Source organism: Bos mutus, chromosome 24 (genome assembly GCF_027580195.1).
Source record: "Bos mutus isolate GX-2022 chromosome 24, NWIPB_WYAK_1.1, whole genome shotgun sequence".
NCBI classification, from domain to species: domain Eukaryota; kingdom Metazoa; phylum Chordata; class Mammalia; order Artiodactyla; family Bovidae; genus Bos; species Bos mutus.
Window position 1 is genome coordinate 20,508,359 of NC_091640.1, and position 21,243 is coordinate 20,529,601.

The window sequence follows — 21,243 nt, forward strand, 5'->3', positions numbered from 1 at the left end:
TGCTTCTCCCTGTAGGGAATGACTATGAACTCCTCATCAGGCCAACAGTATCCCAGCAGGGGAAGGGAGTGCAATCTGCTTCTACTGGGCAGGCGACAGAAGACGGGTTCCCTTCTGAGTCCCGTTGACACTACAGGGTTGAGGGAGGGGAGGGAACTGGAGAGCCATCATCCCTGTTTCCATATGGGTCTGTACAGAAGACTACCTCCTCTTCCATCTTACTGAAACCACTGGATTGGAAGAGAGGTGTGACAGTGGCATAGTTTCCATTAGACCTTGTTGAGGATAGAGCGCTTATTAAGAGCAGCACAGATTTTCTGTTCTGTTAGGCATCACCTTTCCCAACCCTTTGGTTAAGGGAATCAGCTTTCCTTGAAGCTTCACTGCTGTGCTGTTCAAGTCAAAAGATTCTGAGGCAGTCTGCCTCCTTCTTTTTACCTATCAGCGTCCTTCTATGATTGGCTGTTCTATTATATCCAGGGTGTTGATGTTTTAGTTGTAAGAGGGAGGAACTGGGAGTAATGGGGCTTCTCCATCTTAGCCTGATACTTCTTCATTCATCGGTGGTTTTATGAGCCCCTATTATGTTCTGGGTCCCTAGCTAGGAAGGACTCACAATGAAAAAGACAGACAACCCCATCCTCACTGCATTCAAGTAGAGACAAAACACAATTTTGGAAGTAACTACAACAAAGTGTAATCTATGCTACGATAAAGCCTCTCATTCTAATGTCAGGCAGTACAACACCAAAAACAAAGAAAAATAAAACCACACACTTGCAGTAAGTTGAATCTCTTTCAAGCTCTACAAATTCATTCTCAAATAATAGCTACAACCATTAGCAAAAACATGGGGAATCACTTTGATTGCCTTTGTGATTTGGTTGAGAAGATTCTGAAAAGCAAGAACTATGAGGACAGAGCTTCCCTGATTCCTCGTTGCTGATGGTGGCTGTGAGCAGTGGGATATTTTAGGAACCAATAAGCTACAACAAATAAACATGGCCACATCCCTTAACAGCACCAGACTGAAGGAGAAAAGCCACTGCAAAGCTCCAATTCCTGGACACTACCAGCTTTCGGTAGGAAGTCAATGGTTCTACACTGGGAGTAGCGTCTCCATTTTTGGAAAGTTGTCCTTATTTGGAAGGATATTGGGCAATCTGATCCAAGAAAGTTCTTTGCCCTGGCTTATTTTTACTAATCCAACTTGTTGATATGTTTTAGGCTTGCTAAACCTAGTTAAGATGAATAATCCTTAAAGCTACTCATAATGCAATAAAACATGATTTAAGGTCAAACTGATCAACACGACTTACCCGACACTCTGTACTGTGACCAAAATTACGTTATATATGAATAACAGCAAGTAAAATCTGAGAGTATAACTATAATCTGACTTTGAAAGAAATTTAGTATCAATATATGTAATCCTTTTAGTACCCACATATTCAACCAGACACAAGATTTTCAATGCAATGATTCCTAAGACATAAACAAAGTCTTCAAAGCCTTTTCCTTTTCATTGAGACTATATATATTAAATTAAATATAATTATATAATTGTGAAAACTGAAATATTAGACTAAGCCATTGGTTGACAGGTCTCCTGAATGAATTATGGCTTCATTCATTCATTCAATCTTTGTTCACTTGTCCAGGCTGCAGGGAGACTGTATTCTTAATCTGTGAACTAACACATCATGCATGGGTCGTGCCACTGATTGGCAGTCCCTTGTGGAGCCTTCATGCTGCCTTCTGGGCCTAAGACGTAGGGTCCTTGAATCTGTGTCACTGTGTAACTTAATGAAGGCTGCCCCATAAGACATGTCTCCACAGGTAAGGAGTATCTGTCAAGAGAGGTAGCTTCCCGACACCACACACAAGTCATGAGTCAGAACACCAACTTCATGGTATCACACACAAATCATAATTCAAATGATGGGGATGGGAGGGGACATATGTATACCTATGGCTGATTCACATTGTCGTATGGCAGAAACCATCACAACATTGTAAAGCAATTCTCCTCCAATTAAAAATTTTAAAAATCATTCAAATGATTATTTGAATCACTTACAATTTCTAGAACCCTCGGTGTCACTTTCCCCAAGTCCCTAATGAGAACTAATATTCCATTTGGTCCCTAAACATAAAGTCACCATCAAACAGGTGAAACTGAATGACCATCAGGCATAATACCAAAAAGGTATGATTCTATAAGAAAAAGCACGTACTTAATATGGAAGAAAACAGTGGTCCTGAGTATATTGTAGAAAATTACCTAAATTACGTACATTCCAGCAGAACCCATCAAACTGACCTCAGCACGCTATGAACTGGCCCTTTTTACAAGTACTTATACAATTCATTTTACCAAAGTTGCTCTGGTCTGGAATCTTTAGGCACAATGGCTCAACATACTTCACTGCAAAATTAACTCTTTCAAGGGAGCAGATAACAACACGATGTGTCTCTAAATTTAAACCAGAAAACAGGCACACTTACTGTTCACAATTTAACAGTTAGAAGGAAGCTGAGGAATTTCTCTGCTGGGGCTCATTCCTCAGAAGTCCCTGATGGCCCTTTCCCAGCTGTAAAGTGATGGTGCAGCTGCATGGCAGAGGGACGGAGCCCATCTTGGGGGCAGGAAGCTGCTGGCTGGCTGAGTGTGGACACGCACCCTCCTCCAGACACAGGGCACCGTCTGGGGAGCGAGCTGGGCCAGCAGGTCAACTCGGAGGCCAGTGAGCCAGGTGCCCTGGGCGGGGGCTTCCTTACCCGTGCCCTTGTCCCGGGAGAGCTTGTCCTCCTTGTCCTCCCTCTCCAACGTGCTGCTGGAGGACGAGACGCTGGAGGCCGAGCAGTTGTCACGCTCATTCACTGCCTCATTCTGCCGCTCCTTCTCGCTCAGGGAGGCTCGCTCCTCGTGCTCGGGCTCCAGGGCCCGCTCCACCTCGCTCTCTGCTCCCGCGCTGGCAGGGGCTAGCTCCTGGCCGGCCTCATCGGCCACCTGCCCCACCTCTGCCTCCACGTCTGCCTCCGGTTCAGGCCCAGGCTCCCCGGCGCTGGCTGGGGGAGACAACAGAGGAGATTACAGTGAGGACGGGAATTTCGAGGCAATGTCAAGCGAAAGGGAGCGAAAGGGAGAACAGACGTGAGGCAGGCAGAATTTGAAAATGGCCCTGAGTTATTCAATCAAACACTACAGGAAAGGGGATGGCGGCTGGCATTTGAAAATAGCCCTGGTTATTCAATCAAACACTACAGTAAAGGGGATGGCGGCTGGCATTCGTGTCTTAAGTTGCTCAACCTTACAATACAGAGATCTCTCAGGTGGGCCTGATCCAACCTGGTGAGCCTTTTAGAAACAGAGTGTTTTCTTATTAGCACCAGAAAAGGATGTCAGAGAGATCAGAAGCACACGAAGTATTTGTCCCACCCATGCTGGCTTTTAAGATGGAAGCGCCCATCGACAAGGAATGTGCTGGCCTCTAGAAGCTGAGAATGATTCCTGGCCAACAGCCAACAAGGAACAGGGACCTCAGTCCTGGAGGCACGAGGAACTGAATTCTGCCAACAACCTGAAAGACCCTGGAAGTGGACCCTTCCCGGGCCTCCCAATAAGAGCCCCACTAGCCACAGCCTTAACTATAGCCTTGAGATACTCCTGGCCAAGAATCCAGTTAGCCAGGCTGGGTTTCTGACTCGTGGGAACCATGAGATAATAACCAGGTGCTGTGTTGAACAGCTATGTTTGTGGTAACTTGTTAGACAGCAACAGCAGACTGATACATGGTCCTTCTGCTTCTTCAGGGAGAAAGGAAGTAAGTTCATGGTGAATCAAGCTGATTAGCGAAGAGCAGTCTGATTTTAAGTTATCAGTTGATATAAAATATATCCAGTTGACATAAATAAATATTCATTGGGTAATTCTACTTTGCTTTGGCTGAGCTGTGTGGCATGTCTTAGTTCCCTGATTAGGGACAGAACCCATGCCCGTGCAGTGGGAGCATCCAATCTTAACCACTCGACCGCCAGGGGAGTCCCAGACAGAGCTTCTATCAGTGACTAAACCAGTGAGGTCTGTCACCCTTTGCTTGAATCATGTCTGCTCATAATGTGACGTTTGCTTCCCTGGTGGCTCAAAAAGGAAAGAAGCTGATTGCAATGCAGGAAATGCAGGTTTGATTCCTGGTTCAGGAAGACCCCCTGGATAAGGGAATGGCTACCCCCTATAGTATTCTCACCTGGAGAATTCCATGGACACAGGAGCCTGGTGGGCTACAGTCCATGGGCTCACAGAGTCGGACACGACCGAGCAACTACCACTTTTACTTTTTCACTTTCAATGTGACGTTAGTCCATACACTTGGAAGCTATCTATGAGAATCACCCACAGGCAAATAACTCTAAACCCGTCAAGGCTGGAGATGTGTGGCTCAGGTTCTATGGATGTCATCCCCTAGAAGCCGGGAAATGACACAATCTGCCATTTGCATATTTTTACTGAGTAACCCTCTCAGCTGTGAGCTGTGGATGGATGGCAAAATGATTGGGGATATATATAGATATAGACATAGATATAGATATATATAGCCTTCCATGAAGGCCAGGTGAGGAGCAGTCACTCCTGAGGGCTGGGCAGAGCCACATGGCTGGAATCCTGGCAGTACCACCAACAGCACGTGTTCTAAGTCTACACACATATTGCTCCAAGCAGTGCAGAGATTCAGGCAGGGTCTGTGCATGGGAGAAGTGTGAGGGGCCTGCCCAGACACCTAAGAACAGGCAGATGACGGGGTGGGGGCTCTCTCTTTGTCGGGACAATCTGCCAGCTCAGGTGAGCAGGGATGGCTGGAACAGGGCACCCAGCGCAGCTCCCCCAGCAAACCAGGCAGTGGCATTACTATGCAAGAGAAAAGCTCAGGCCTCACTGGGCAGGGGGCCCAGGTGCCCTTCAGCATCCCAGCAAGAAGCCATTCTGCCAGGCTTCACTGGGTCCAAAACCCCCACCCCTCATCTGCTCTCAGGCTGTCTTCCCTGGAGAATGAGTCTGGGAACTGGAGAGTGAGGCAGTAGAGAGATGAGATGCCAGCCTCTCCTTATGTGCTGGGTAACTTCCAGCCACCCCAGGGAAGTGATCTTCTTCCCAAAACTGCCCCAGGGCCTTTTATGTGGGAACTGGATGTATAGCATGAAGGGACTTCTGCCCACCACCCCCTCCCCAGGCTTGATGACACATGGCAAGACTTCTGCTGGGAACTCCAGTCTAGCATAGGCACCGGCTTCCTGGGAGAATGGAGGAGATGAGGGTGAGGTGGCGTAGACCCTCTGCAGTCTGTTGGGTGTCCCTCTGGGGTATCCCCAAGAGGGCTGGTTTTGGAAGCCCCGTCTGATCATGTGAGATCAGTTTCCAGACTGAGACGCACGGGCTAGCAGCAGCAGGAAGAAGCTGAAGGGCACACGACTGTGGGTCCGTGTGCCCAAGAACGGGTATATCAAGTGTTTTTCCTTAAAAGCAAAAACTGAGCTGGGTACAGGGAGAGAGTGAACAGACCTTGGAGAAAAATTCCCTTCGGTGTTGAAGGACTCTGTAAGGTAACTGCCTTTTCATCTGATAATAGAGTATTTAGCAAAGAGATACACAACTCCCCTCATTTTACCAGCACAGCAAAAGCACAGTTTTAGCAACAGCAGTGTCATCGTTGGGTTGACAGAGAGCATATGTTCTTACACACATTTACTTCAGAATAGCCACATCAAAATGAAAATGTGTTTCCAACAGCCTAGCATGTGGCGTGCATTTAAGTTTTAATTGGTGAGCATATGGCGAAAATTGGCGAGGGTGCCTCTGCAGGGCTTTATCGCTGACGGGGAGACGGCTGCAGTTGGTTGCCATCAGCCTGGGTCTACTCCCCATCCCCAGCAAACTGGCAGACAAAGCAGGAAGGATCCATCATTCGACGGCTGTCTGGCTCCAGCCTACACACACTCCACTCTCACGTGTCCTTCCATTTTAAGCAGGGACTCTGGCTCCTGATCAGCCAGGGACTTTAGGGACAAGTGAGGCAAGGGACATGCAAGCTCTAGAAAGCCACACACTCTGCGGAATAAACAGTGTAATTTCATCCCGCTCTGTTCAGGCCTTACTTCCTGGAGCAGACATTTAAATGTGTGATCTGACTCCTGGGGTGCTGTCTCTCTTTCATCACTGCTGGGGAGACTGTCGTCTCCAAAACTACGTCCTGACCAGAACGCGGGCCTCACTGCAAATTTGCAGTGTGTGATGCTATTCTATTGACGAACCAATTAAAAAACATTCACACACAGTCCATCAAGCCAAACCACCAAAGACAGAGAAGGGAGGGGACAGGGGGCATACACCTGGGCTGCTCACTCCTGACACCTTCTGCACAGAATACACCAGGTGACAGGTGTGTCCAGGACACAACACACACTCCTGCTTTCAGGGGGCTCACCACCGGGCTGGCAACAGGCCATAAAATCACATCAGTGGGGTCACGGTGGCATGGGGCCAGGCAGCCAAGTGAGGGACCTGAGAAATGAGTAAGAAGTCCCTGGACAAGAGGCACAGCTGAGCCCTCCTCAAGCTGCATTAATCAAGGCACGAGTAACCTGGGGGCCAAGACTCTGCCTTCCTTTCACGTCCAAGGGCCCCCAGTGTGGTCTTTGGACCAGTATCTGCTCAGAAAGTTCCCATTGACACTTAGGAAACACCCCAAAGCTAGACACTGAACTCCAGAACATTTCTGCTCCCCTTCGCTTTCTCTTTGTCCGCACCTTTATCACCAACGGAGAAGGCAATGGCACCCCGCTCCAGTACTCTTGCCTGGCAAATCCCATGGACGGAGGAGCCTGGTAGGCTGCAGTCCATGGGGTCACTAGGAGTCGGACACGACTGATCGACTTCACTTTCACTTTTCACTTTCATGCACTGGAGAAGGAAATGGCAACCCACTCCAGTGTTCTTGCCTGGAGAATCCCAGGGATGGGGGAGCCTGGTGGGCTGCCGTCTATGGGGTAGCACAGAGTTGGACACCACTGAAGTGACTTAGCAGCAGCAGCAGCAGATCCTTGATAGGGCTTCCCTGGTGGCTCATCTGCCTGCAGTGCAGGAGACCTGGGTTCAATCCCTAGGTCGGGAAGATCCCCTGGAGAAGAGAATGGCAACCCACTCCAGTGTTCTTGCCTGGAGAATCCCAGGGATGGGAGAGCCTGGTGGGCTGCCGTCTATGGGACTGCACAGAGTCGGACACGACTGAAGTGACTTAGCAGCAGCAGCTATCACCAACAGTCCCCTCCACAAACACACAGCTGTTCCTTTGGAGTCACCGCCCCAAGTCACGCCCGCTGCTCTCCCAGCACCCTGGGGGAAAGTACCATCCACACTGGCTGAGTCCCTGGGAAAACAGGAGGAACCACGCAGGCCTGCAGTGGAAGTCCTCAGGGAGCTAAGGCATTTGCCAATACCGAGGGATGAAAATTGCTCACAACATTTCATGGACACCCAGCAATGGTGTCAGCGGTGAGAAGCACAAGGACACACAACCCAGATTCAGCACTACAGACCTCGTGCTTATTGTCACGGAAGTTACAGAGCTGCTAAGAGATCCCACACAACACCCGTGACTTCTGTAGAGCAAAGGTGGGCAAACCCCACCGTCAGAGGACACAGGGAAAACCCCAGCCCCTCAGTTCCCACCAGCCACAATAGACAAGTATTTATAAATGTGATGGATGTTCTAAGAGCAAAGGCATGGTGCCCTGGGAGGGTCTGGCAAGGGTTTCTGGCAAAGCCTGGGAAGGGTCCTAAGACCCTGTGCTTAAACGGTACTAAGCACAGTCTTCAAGGGGGAAAAGGAATTAAAGAGGGAAAACTGGGCAGAATTCTGGGCAGAGGGAGAAGCATGCGCAGAGACCAGGGGCATGGGGCAAGCAGGAGGAATGAAAGACGTCTGGGGTCGGGGGCTGGGGCAGCAAGCCTCGAGGGTGAGTTAGGGACCTGGGACTTCACACTGCGGGGGGTGATGGGTGCTTAGGAAGAGACGGGCCATGTTCCACTTGACCCAAGAGAACTCCTGAGTATACCCACGTCACAGACAAACCGCAGTTCCCACGGGGACAGCTGAGATGGGCTGGTAGCTTCATGGGGAGACTCCTAGTCAGTATGGGGTGAACATTCAGGAAGCAGACAAGAACCCTGCAGACAAAGAGGCTGAGAAGAAAGGTAAATGCCAGCTGATGGGGCTCAAGAGGAGAAGAAAACGCATAAAGGGCATCATTGGAAGAACACACGGGCAAGGGATCCCCTGGGTGGGGGCGGGCGGTGTGTTCATATCCAAGGGGCACGGGAGTGTTGCAGGCCAGGGGCCAGAGCACAAACGGTCTACTAAATCCCAACCTCTCTGTGGGGAGGGGTCTCTCACTGCTCTTAGAAAGCGAGGGTGGGATGAAACTGAGAAGGCTTAGGTCCAGGTGCCAGACAACCCTTCTCCCCGCGGTGGGTGCAAGCTTGGAAATGAAATGAGGACATGGCAAGAAATGCCTGGCAACACAGAAGGCGTCCAGAGCTGGGATCTGTCTTCCTGGACCACATCCTGAGACAGCAGACTGATGGGATCTTGGCATTGCAAGGACACGCTTAGCAAAGGCCAGAAAAATGCATTTCGCCGGAACCTGCACTGACCTGATTCAGAGAACTTTAAATTTTAAGGTTGGAGGTGGGGGAGTAGAAGGGAGGGGAAAGAAAAAAAAATTAAACTGTCTAAAGAGATATGGGGGATTTCCCTGGCAGTCTAGTGGTTAAGAATCCACCTTCCAATGCATGTTCGATCCCTGGTTAGGGAACTAAGACCCCACATGCTGCAGAGCACCTAAGCCCACACACCACAGCAAAGATCCTGTGTGCTGCAACAAAGACCCGATCCAGCCAAATAGTTAAACATTAAAAAGAGATATGGTAGGGGATAACATGGGCTTCCCTGCTGGCTCAGGCAGTAAAGAATTCACCTGCAATGTGGGAGACCTGGGTTCGATCCCTGGGTGGGGAAGATCCCCTGGAGGAGGGAATGGGAACCCACTCCAGTATTCTTGCCTGGAAAATCGGACACGAGTGAGTCACACACACACACATACACACACGGGATAATTTACAGAATGTGGAAGAGATCTACAGTATATTCAAAAGAAGTAACAAGGAACTGGGTTGCTGCCAGCCTGTGGGGAGGGACTCATAAACTGAGCACGACCACTAAAAGGGAGTCTTTATCCAAAGGAAACAGATGTTATAGCAGAGAGGTTGGGAGCCAGGATGAGAACCATCAACCTGAGAACCACGGGGGAAGAGGAAAAACGTAACTGCGTTTGTTGAAAGAAGAGAAAAGGGTGCCCTATCTAATGACCGAGATGTCCTTGATACAGATCACAAAACTGGGCAAGAGAAGAGGAGCGAGCAGGTCTTGAGGATTTCAGGCAGCTCGTCCCTGTTTCAAGTCAGCTAAGGCAGACATCAACTCAGACTAGCTAGTTCTTTGTCCGCACTAACTTTACATCTGATCTTACCTGACCTCAGGCTCTGCTTGGCCTTAAGTGAATTAAAAACAAAAGCTACCATCTACAGAGTGCCTCTGACACATGGGTGCTGTCCCAGGAAACAGGGGCACGTCACCCTATTTACTTCTCTTACCAACGATGTGAAGATTAATGTCCCCATGTGAGAAACGAGGAATGGTGTTCAGAGAGGTTAAGTAACTCATCCAGGGCCACACAGCATGCTGGATACTCTTGGCCTGCTCCGAGACCCATTCTCTGTCCTGCTTTGTGCCCTGGAGGCCAGCCTCTGTAGGGAGGAGCTCATGCGTTTGCTTTCCCTCACTTCCAGGTGGGTCAGCCCTGGGAGGCACCTGCAAAGGCAGGAGGAAAGCGAGGCTGGCATGTTTATGTTCCCGCTCTTTATGAGGGGCCAGCTGGGCAGAAGATGTCAGGCCAGCATTCCTGTCCTCAGGGCTCCCTTCCCAAGGCTACAGCTCTTACCCAGCCCAAGCTGTTCCCTTAAGTTTTTCCAGGCCTGGAGGCAGAAATGGTGTTGGCAGTTCCCCGCTGCTGCTCGTCTCCGGGCACTTCCGTGTACTCTGAAGGTCCCACTCTGCACCTCTGCATGTGGTCCCTTCACGGCCTGCCCGTGGGCCCTTTGAGCACGCGTCACCTACTTCCAACAGAACCTTACTGACGAGCGGAGCTGGGGTTTGACTTGGATCGGCCTGATTGAAAAGCCTGGGCTGTTAATCGTGATGTTACACTGTGTGGTGGGTGACTTAAGCCACAAAGACAAGTATATAACCATTCCTGAAAAAAAAACAAAACAAAAAGTGGGCACGAGCGTTCCGGCTCTGCTTTCATCAATGTCCCTGACAGCTGAGTCCAGAGTGTCCAACTGGAATCCCCTGTCATGCAATTTCTCTTTGAAGAGATAAACGGCTGGTAGAAAGATCTGAATTTAATAAGTCTTTGGGTGGCTTCAATTGATTTCAGTCTGTGATGGTGTCTCGATGACTTTGCCAGGACTTGGCTTTCTGGCAGGTCTTATGAAACTGAGGGCTGGGCCAGCCAGTTCTATGATAGCTGCTCCAAATGGTGTGGATTCCAGGGACCTCCTCAGTTCAGAGCTAATAACTAACACCATGGACTTTAAACTTGTGGTTTAATCATATAAATGTGAAAAAGGTCCCAAGAGAAAATGCTCACAGCTTTGAAAATTCTTTAGATTTTGCCGTTGGTGTCGGGCCAATTCTTTCTAAGCTGTTCACTCAGATTCACTCTGGAGCTGGATTTCTCAGACTCAGGACTCTGGATATCTGGGGTCAGATATGTCTTTGTTGTTGCGGTGGGGTGGGGGGGTGGGGAGCTGCAGCCTATTGTCCTATGCATTGTCGGATATTCAGCAGCATTCCTGGCTCCTTCCCAGTTCTGACAACCAAAAATACCTCCAGATACTACCACATGTCCCCTGAGAGCAAAACCCACTCCTGGCTGAGAATCATTGCTCTATAGGAACAGGTTCATTAGGATGGGCCCAAACTCAGTCCACTTAGGCTTATTCCAAAAAGACACATATTACCTGCAAAATACCGATTCACCGGTCTAATGAATTTGTATGCCTTTAAAATACAATCCAGCTTTGTCCTCAAAATTAGAGCCAGAGTTTTCAAACAGGCTCGGGCCTAAACCACCTCTTAAGATGAAATCCATATATGTTCAAAATTACTTTTAAAAGTCCTTTTGGAAGATACCACCTTGGAGATCCCACACCCGCCCTCAGAGTTCTGATAAGCCAGTTTTCACTGAGCTTCAGTGGAACGCTATAAGAAGTCCTGGGCTTAGAGTCACCGGCCACGTTCTCTCCAACTACAGGTTCTTGGACTCTTAAATCACACTGGGTGCAGTAAGCTGTTTAAACCACAAGAGACACATGAGATTCAAGAATGGCTCAAGAGAAAAACAGAGACAGAACAAGACACCTTTCCACTTTGAGGGTGGTTTGGTCCTGATGGAGCGTAACATGTAAAGGTGGTTATGGTGGTAAGAAACTCATTGTGGGGACTGGATACCCAAGAGTCTTGAGTGCCATGCAAGGTCTTAACTTCATGTTGTAGATGATGGAGAGCCACTAACGGGTTTTAAAATCATGGTATAGACATGATTTTTTTTGGGGGGGGGAGGGGATTGGGCTATAAGAAGAACCTGGGGAGGTGAGATATAGTAGAAGCTATAGAAATGGTCCAGATCAGGGATGGTTAAGATTGGACTGAAGCATTGACAACGGGGAGACAAGGGAGAGGGCTGATTTGAGGGAAAAGAGCACATCGACATTTGGTGATTGACTGGATGTAGGGGTAAGCATTAAGGGAGAAGTCGAAGTTACCTATCTGCTTCCAACTTAAATAAGGAGGCCAAGAGAAATGGTCTTAAGCAGACAAGGACTGGGAGGTATGAGCAGATTTGTTAGTTTTATGGGGGAAAGATGAGGGACACCTCCCATCAAAATGCCCCTGACTGGTACTCGATAAGTCTGAAGTGTCTAAGGCGTATTCAGATGGTGATGTCTAAGGAGGTTGGATACATGAGTCCTGAGCTCAGGAAGGCCACAGCTGGAGAGGCAGACACGGTGGATTTCAGCACTCGGCAGGTTGCTAAAAATCACAGATGGGCCTGTGAAGGTACAGGAGGTGTGGCGTGAACACAGGGAGTTGCTGGAGAAGGAATCCTGGAAAACTCTGACACCTAGGGGGCAGGTAGAAGAAGAGTTGGTAAGAAGATTGAGACAAAATGAGGACAAATGTGAGACAAGATGATGAAATCACAATGACAGAAGACGACCACGACACGAAAGCCCAGTAACACTTTCGAGTCTAGAGAGTTCTAGAAGAAAGACAGAGTTGCTGAACCTAGAAAGTCAACAAAAAGCTACTGGAACTTCCCAGTGTATCGGGTGGAGGTGGCTTCTTTAGAAGATCTCACAGCTTTGGAAAGCTCTAAAGATTTGTGGAACTCAGGAAAGGTCTTGAAAAAGCATCCTCTTAGGGGCTGGAAAACCAGTGTTTGATCATCCTGCCTCACTGCTGGTGTTATACCACTTTGTACAAATGCCTTGGGGGAGTGCGTGGGGGAAGGCAGGGGTATGGGGGAGGAGGGACGCTGGGGGGAAAGAGGGGAGATGGAGATGGCAGAGGAGAGAGCGAGGTCCTGAGCACAGATAAGGAGGCGAGAAGAAACCTGAGAGTTACTCCTCTTTGCTGTACCACACTGACTGAAGAAGGTCCACAGCCCCCACCCAGGGAGGCCTTCTGACTGTAGCTGTAAACACTTACCAAAGGCTTTCCCCTGGGATGAAAGGCACTCCTGTCTCTCCGGATGCCCTGGAGCATCTCCAGACGCACACAGCATCTGCTCCCCACTGGGCTTTATAGCTCCTGATACTCTTTCTTCTTGTCAAATAAGAACAAACAAGCCAACAGCTGTTTCAAACTTGGATTTTTTTGTTTACATTAAACAGTTTTTAGAATGAGAATTTGATGATAAAGGTTGGTTAAAAATCACTATAACCCCAACCTTGGAAACAATTCTCCATGGGTCTCTCATTTCTGGAGTCTGACAAGCAAAGCCACCATAGCCTTGATTCTGGGCCATCCTTCTAAGGAGGTATGCATAGAAAACAGCCTTGTAAGACAGAGACAGTCTCCCTCTGGAACCAACCACTACTTGGTTTATCGCCCACTGTGAGCAAGATCACGTCTCCCTCTGGGATAAAGGGAAGATGCGCTAACTGCCCAATAAAGATTTGAGATCCTTCAACTCAGGGTTCCACTCAGTGTGTGCAGGTGTCACGTGGGCTTATTCACATCACCTTGTGGAAACTGCGACTTGCAGAAATGGCACAAATGCTGCTATCTTGGCTACTACTATCGCTGTGAGTAATAAAGTCCTTTGTTTCTGACCCAGGAGTTTCGTGTCTTCTGCCAACATCCATGAGATCATGGCGGGCTAACTTACTAGCTTTTAAGTAGGGTGAAGTCTCAGACCTTTGGCAGATATTGACGTCTATTTGTCATCTATGAGATTATCATGGCACTCATATAATATCCTGCTTTAACAACAGTCCCAATGCCACTCTGAGCTTTATCTTTACTTAAGTAAACTTCAGTAGGATTTATACTTTGCTTCAAAAAAACTTAGGACTATTTAATGTTTTATAAAATGGGACAAGAAGACATACTGCAGGCAACTGTCATTCTGTGTAAGAGGAAAAATGGGAAAGTATTATCTGTTCCTTTTTTTTAGAAATGGAGAAATGGCAAGCAGAAAACTCCCATGATTCACAAAGGCTGTCAAATGTTCCCCGGCAGGCATAGCAGGCAGGGCCCTGGCCTTGCCCTTGGGTTGAGTCCCTGAGAGATTCTGTCTCATTGAACAAATGGCATTAAGTAGCAGCAGTCAGGTGAGGTGGGGCAGCCCTGAGTCACAGAACCACCAGGAATCTAGTTTCCTGCCAACTCATGAAATCCTGGACTGGAGGTGTCCAGAAGCTTTATGCAAGGGAACCAGCATGCATTAGGCTGATGATGGATGATATTCCATTGCTTCTGTGCCAGCTGGAAACAGGATGCCAGATGTTTCTGATCTCTACCCTGTGGACAGGGTAACCTAGGAGAGCACCTTTTTGCCTGAAGGACACCAAAAATATGTTACACAATGAAGGTAACAAAGATGCTCAGTCAGTGACTGGTAACGATGACAGGAGCCATGATGAATGAAAATGATGAAAAATGATGATTCACGGAAACAAATCGAACATTTCATGCCATTACTGTATGTCTATATTTTATTTCCAGGTGTGAAGATCAGAAGACTAGAAGAATTATCATATTTACCAGTACTGTAAATGCTTAGGGGCTTCCCGGGTAGCTCAACTGGTAAAGAATCCACCTGCAATGCAGGAGACCCTGGTTCTATTCCTGGATCAAGAAGTTCCCCTGGAGAAAGGATAGGCTACCCACTCCAGTATTCTTGGGCTTCCCTGGTGGCTCAGCTGGTAAAGAATCCGCATGCAAGGTGGGAGACCTAGGTTCTATTCATGGTTTAGAGAAAATATTAGTTTACCATGCCCATAATTTCTGTAAGTGCCTCCAGCTGAGTGCTGGTGAATAGGCCGTGACCACATAAGCCACATTTTATATCTCCAGCGCCAAAGAGTAAGACATTTGGAAATATGTAGGAATCAATTACAGGTAGAAAAAAAATCATACTGTTGAACGTATTTTTCCTTGACATAGAATTAATAGAGTATGGTAAATTTTTAAATGCATCTGTAACATGCTAGCTCTGTGTGTAAAATAAAAAGTACCGAGCTCAAAATAAGAAAAATAATCTAGCCATTATGTGTGCTTTCGTGGCTATATTAATGAGTGAAATCACCTTATCAACTCTTGACAGCATCTTCCTTCTCCTGGGGATGGTCATTTCTCTCATTTAGCCTCAGGGGGCACTCCGGTGTTGGAGCCAGGGAGCCTGGGAAGAACACAGTTCTAGCCTCCAAGGAAGGCAGTTCAACCCCGAGACATCCTGCAGGGACCACCATCAAAACCTGGTTTCGAGATCAGCGATTTTCTCCACTTTGTTTCCATGAAATAGGTTACCGAGATCTGACACCCCTGGCCTAACAGTTTACCTTGCTGCACTGACTTCACTGTGGGCCTATAGATTATCTTTTTTTTTTTTCCTGGCCATATTAAGTGGCTTGCAGGATCTTAGTTCTCCAACCAGGGATTGAGCCCCAGGCCCTTGGAATTAAAAGTGCAGAGTCCTAAACACTGGACTGTCAGGGAGTTCCTAGATGATCATTGTTTTCAGTCCTCAGAGTAATTTCCTTAAAGCCACATCGAAGAACTCCATTCCAAAAGAACGTTGCACCTTTTCTCTACCTAGTGTGGAAAACTTGTGTGTTTCCAGAGTCATCTCTGAAAGCTTTAAAATAACAGGAAACACATTTATTGGATAGATATTCTGATGGATACCATGAGGGCTCAGTGAAAATAAGGAAAGCATAATTCAAGCAATGGGACTTCCCTGGTGGGCCAGGGGATAAGACTCCGCCTGCCAATGCAGGCGACACAGGTTCAAATCCTGGCCGGGGAAGATCCCATATGCCTCGGAACAACTGAGCCCGCATACCACAACTACGGAGCCTGTGCTCTGGGGCCCGGGGACCACAACTACTGAAGCCCCGGTGCCCTACAGCCTGTGCTCCACAACGAGAGAAGCGCTGCAGTCAGAAGCCCTTGTATCGCAACGAAGAGAAGCCCCCGTCTCCGCAAGTACAGAAAGGCGTGAAAGCCATCTCTGCAGCAATGAAGACCCAGTGCAGCCAATAAGTAAATAAAATGTAAAAAATAATAATTAAAGCAATGGATGAAGAGAGCGGTCCTTCCATGGTTGCCTAAACTGGGGGCTAATCGTCTCCATTAATTAGAGCACAGCGCAAATGAGCGCACATGGGCCTGGCAGTTTGACACAAAGGGAAAATATTCAGATCATCACCACCGGTTTTAGGCACCACTGGGACAAACACCTGCTATGAACCACAAGAGGGCCAGATGGAAAAATAATTCAAGCACACAATGACTCGATGGTGGGAGCAGTGGCGTGATTTACACAAAAGTTACAGCAGATTTAGCTGGGAAGGTTTTTGGCTGAAAGATCTCACTAGACGCCACATAACGCTGCAGGTATTTTACCATTAACTCTTCCCTCTTCGTAAATATATTTTGTAAGGGAAAAGGGAGGGAAAGCTTTAATGTTTTCATATATTCTGTTATCAAAAGAATTTACGTAAGAACTCACAGAGTGACCTTTAACCCTAAGGTATACATAATTCAGGAATAAATATTTGCTGTTCCTTTTTCTTTGTAAATGTAATTCTGAAATGTAGGTCACAATTTTGATAGATACTGGGGAGAGGGTCATGAGGGGATGGCATGGGATTCTTGGGAGCATCACCACAGATACCATGGCACAATGAATGGCTGGGTTGGGAGTGAAACAGTGATCTTTACTCCCAGCATGGCACCAGCAAGATCTGAAGCACATCCCCATCTATCCGAGCCTCCATGAAGTATGGATAAGAGCATCTCCCTTCCTTACTGAGATGCACCACAAGGTATTAAAGAGCAGCATTTGGAAGGAAGCAGCTAAGTGCTACAGAAATGAGAAATGAATTATTAGCACATGACCCCACAAGGATAAAGAACGAAAAAGCGAGTCAACCCCTGGCATGTTTGGACCATGTGCCAGGTGTTCGGTGCAAGACAAACATCTGGATGTGTGATTATATATTTTATTCTTCCCCCAGCTGTTGGAATATTCTAAATATTAGGGATCAGCAAAAAATTACTCTGAGCATTTGAAAACGGGGACCTGGTGAAAAGATGAGACCAGTAACCGGGACCTCGTGGAATGCTTCCAAGATAGTAACAAACCAGGAGAAGAGAAGCCCTTACGCCACACCTACTTTGTGTTCTGGTCCAATGGCTCCAAATCAGAAAGATGCTTCATCATTTCTCTTGAGAGCATCCTCCTACAGCCTTTCTTCTTCTACACTTAGACTTTCCAATCGAATAACTCGGTTATATACTAGGACAAGGATGTTAGAACACTTTGCTGGCTCCAGCTGATTTGATGGATGATAATAACTTAATATATGATGGAAGTGTTTCTAGATTCTATAAGAGCCACTGCGTCTCCCCTCTCCCTAAGGAAAAAGGAAACACCAATGCTGTTTCGTTAATTTGTAACTGTGTCTAAATTCAAGTCCAATATTCCTTTTTCTGATGTAGATAACCATTTAGGGTGTGATTTCAGTCAAACATTTTCTTAGTCTCTGTTTACCCCTTCTCTGAAGAGGAAAATGACATTTGCTATTTATCTTTCTGAAAGCATACTGAAATAACCTTCCACAAATGCATATTATGTACACACAAAATATTTCCTGTGTTCTGATTAAAGTTTAAAACACTCTCTTTTTAATTGGATAGGATGGCTTCAAGTTTGACTGACACCGGACAAAATACTCAGGGAACTGTCTTGGTTTTGCCACAAACATCAAATAGATTAAAAATCTCGAGGACAAATAGTATTTATAGATACTGACAATTCCTTCTTAGCTTGGGGCCATTCTGTACGTCACAGTTTGGACAAAACCCTTCTGTAAAGTGCTGGAGATAACAACTCTTAGAGTTAAAAGTATCCAGATTAAGTCCTGAACCACAGCTTGCAGGGGGAATATTTTTTATATGGCCTCTGGAAATACCACCATTTAGATAGAACAGTGATATCAGGCTGAGTTTGGAAAGCACACTGCTGTTACAGAGAAATCTGTTTTCCTGATTCCCGGAGTCTTAACATTTTAAGACCGACATTACTCATCTAGGACTGAGCCATCTGCCCAGGACAATCTTCCATGGCTCCAGGACCAGGAGTAACAGGACGTGATGGGGAGCTGGGATGGAACCAGCCCGCTCCAGGAGATTGAGCCCCGAGGCTCGGAGAGCCAGCAAAGAACTGGACAGACAAGATGGTTCAGTTACAGCCAGTTCTGCTGAGGTCATGGAGTCCTGCCTTGTTTAAATTAGACTTTACGCCATATTTAGTCAACCTTCCTAGAGTTAAAAGTTTAGTGTCTCCGCTGTCTTCAGTTGGCTAAGCCTACAGCAGGCTGCAAGCCATCACACTCGATTAAACCAAACCGTGCTGGCTGCAGGGTTAGTCAACATGCAGCGTTAGGCGCCTGTACCTGAGGACCGTCCTCTCTGACAACGTGAAAGAAAACGGGCCCACAATTTGCAGAGCCATCAGGAAATCTGCTGATGCTCCGAGGCTGCAGGGTACGATGGCACTGCTTTTCTCCAAATAAAGCTAAGACGACAGGCAGTTTCTCCAGGGAGAGCCTGTCTGTCTGCTTCTAACACAAGCATCTACACCCACTCCCATACCACAGGCCAGTCATCTTTACTATCTTCTTTTTTTTCCTTCTTCAATATTTTACTTCTGTTTGCATGAGGTCCATGTTTCTTTGTTTGCTCTGGTTAATTTTACCCTCTATCAGTGTAACTTAAACCAGACCGACAATTCCTACGGGAGGAGCAGAGCCAATAAATAGAGAACATGCAAATGACAGAGGAATAAATTAATCCTAACTTATTATCCTGTGAATTAGGATTAAATGTCAAAGTGAGTCTTATTTTCAGCATTCTCCCTTTCCAGTGATCATACACTGACAAGCTTTATAAATAATTTTGCTGTAGTAAGTGGCTTTGTAAACCCCTTGCTATTAGTGACAGCTCAGGTCACAGCCACCCCTGAAGCTTCCCATTAGCTGCCTCTCAGTATGAGTTTGCACGTTGGGATGGTTCCTGCTGCCTAGAAGCCTGTCTGATGTTAATTACCGCATCAGTTCCCCTCTCCTCTCCCTTCACTCACCTTGGGGATGCTGAGGCGTTCCTGGGGAGGAGGATGATACCGTGGGAACCTCCTGCGAGTCTAGAGATGAAGGGCTACGGCCCAGGGGGGCGGGGGAGGCGGGGGCTGCCGGTGAGGTCAGGTCCAAGGAGAGGTCAGCTCTGCCCCGGCTCGCACTCCGGCTTCTCAGCTCCTTCTCATGCGCCTCAGCTGCCAACTGCTCCAAGTATTTGTATCTGAAAGTTAAATTCCAAAGGGTTTCCGTAAAAAGAAAGAGGAGCCCGTGGCTGGTGCTTGTTTATGGATGAAACACCTGCAGAGTGAGCTGGTTTCCTGATGCAAAGAGCACAGCGCAGGGCTGGCTGGAGGGCCCGTCTGCCAAAAACACCCAGCAAAGCCAAGATGCTAATGATTAAAAATCCTGCATCATTCATAACCAAACAAATTGGGGGAAGTGGTAACATCACAGTCTCCAGATACCAGATCACTGCTGCAGAATCCTAGTTTGCTCTATTAGGAAACATTTGTGCAAACAAGCCAAACAGCAATAATGACCATCAAAAAAGCCCCAACAGTGACAGCTGAAAACCACACGCCCTCAGAGCTCGCAGCTGTGAAATGGGAGGGTGCCTTGGTGCAGCAGACAGGAACAATGCCCCAAAATACCAAAAGGTTGTTGGATGAAGCCTTCCCTGGATTTCTGAACCTGCTTCAACGCTAACAGCAATGTGACTGGAATTCACTTTGTTCTCTCCGTGTCGACCATGGAAAGTTTTTTATATTCTAAAATATTTCTGAGTAGGACTCAGACATCCAATAGCTTGGCCCTGACGTCACATATAGTTTATTCATCAAAGTCAGTTTAAAAGAACAAAGATACATCTGTTTTGCATTTCAGGCAGGCAGAACCCACTAACTGTTTATTAAGACCAGCTACCAATCATATTCCTCATAGAGTGCTTTATAGATCAGACCAAAATAACTCTGAAATATGTGCCTCTTCCAGATGTCTGCTAATTTTACCCATCATTATTTGTTCAGGAATAAATTCATGAACTCAGCTGTAGCAGGTTTTTGACTATCATGCGTGCGTGCATGCTAAGTCGCTTCAGTGGTGTCTGACTCTTTTGCAATCCTATGGACTCTCGCCCACCAGACTCCTCCGTCCATGGGATTCTCCAGGCAAGAATACTGGAGTGAGTTGCCATGCCCAACTTCAGGGAAGCTTCCTGATCTAGGGATCAAACCCACGTCTCCGATGTCTCTTGCATTGGCAGGCGGGTTCTTTACCACTGGTGCCACCTGGGAAACCCCTTTTGACTATCATACCCACCACAAAACTTTGCAAATGCTTATTCCAGACCCTCACTCACATCCACCTAAACTCACTGCTTCAGTTACTTCCCAAGGGCAAGCCCCCGGCCCTAGACCCTGTAGCCCCTACCCAGACACTGCACACACGGCGCTTTTACTTCAGCTGGATAAGAAAGGCAGAGCACACACATTGAACCTTTTAAAAGAATGCCTTTAGAAAGCACACATTTCTTCATCCATCCTTCAGGGGGCGTGGCTCCCAGGTCTGCAGTCATCACAGCTCTCCCGCCAGGCCCCGGGACAGGCTCGCACGCGCATCTTCCCCAGGGGGGGCCTGTCCTGACCACCACAGCTGGAAGCGATCTTGCCCTTGCCTCTGAACTCATGTCGGATATGTAGCCCATTCAACTCAGATGGCATTTTACATTTACTGCCTGGCATATTTAGTCATCTTTTCACATGTGTATGTCTGTTTTCAACAAGCAGATGATAGGACTTTTTGAGAACAGGAAGATCACCATCCTCAGTTCTTTCCCTGGGCGCCGTGCATTCATGGGCTGATGGGAAGGAGGCAAAGAACCCTCCAGGAGCAGCCCACGTGCTCTCACCTCCCTGCGGCCCAGGGCGCCAGAGGGCAGGGCCATGGATTTCACCTTCTTGCGGAGTGAGCTTACTTTCCTGGTGACTCTCTGCTAAAACGCATGATGTGGATCTGCATTTACAAATGTCTGTCTCATGGTTAACAGGGTGAAACTTGACCCAGAAAGAAAGCTTTAGAGACTCTGGACTTTCCTTGCCAACAACATCATCTCTCAAAGAGTAGGAAAAGTACCATAAAGGAGATATTTCTGAAGTTAATGCAGATGGGCCCCAAAAAACTACCAGGTGGTGAAAGTG

General features: G+C 47.4%; 1 protein-coding gene across 8 annotated transcripts in view; it reads right to left on the bottom strand.

The window, feature by feature from the left end:
* Window positions 1-21,243, bottom strand: part of FHOD3 (formin homology 2 domain containing 3) — a 523,370-nt gene that overhangs the window by 77,237 nt on the left and 424,890 nt on the right. For all 8 annotated transcript variants that reach the window (XM_070361542.1, XM_070361541.1, XM_070361540.1 and 5 more), the window contains 2 exons: window positions 19,054-19,268; window positions 2,782-3,072 (listed from right to left, as the gene is read on the bottom strand). In XM_070361542.1, the coding sequence (XP_070217643.1) occupies window positions 2,782-3,072; window positions 19,054-19,268 (506 nt within the window). The remainder of the gene's footprint in view (window positions 1-2,781; window positions 3,073-19,053; window positions 19,269-21,243) is intronic.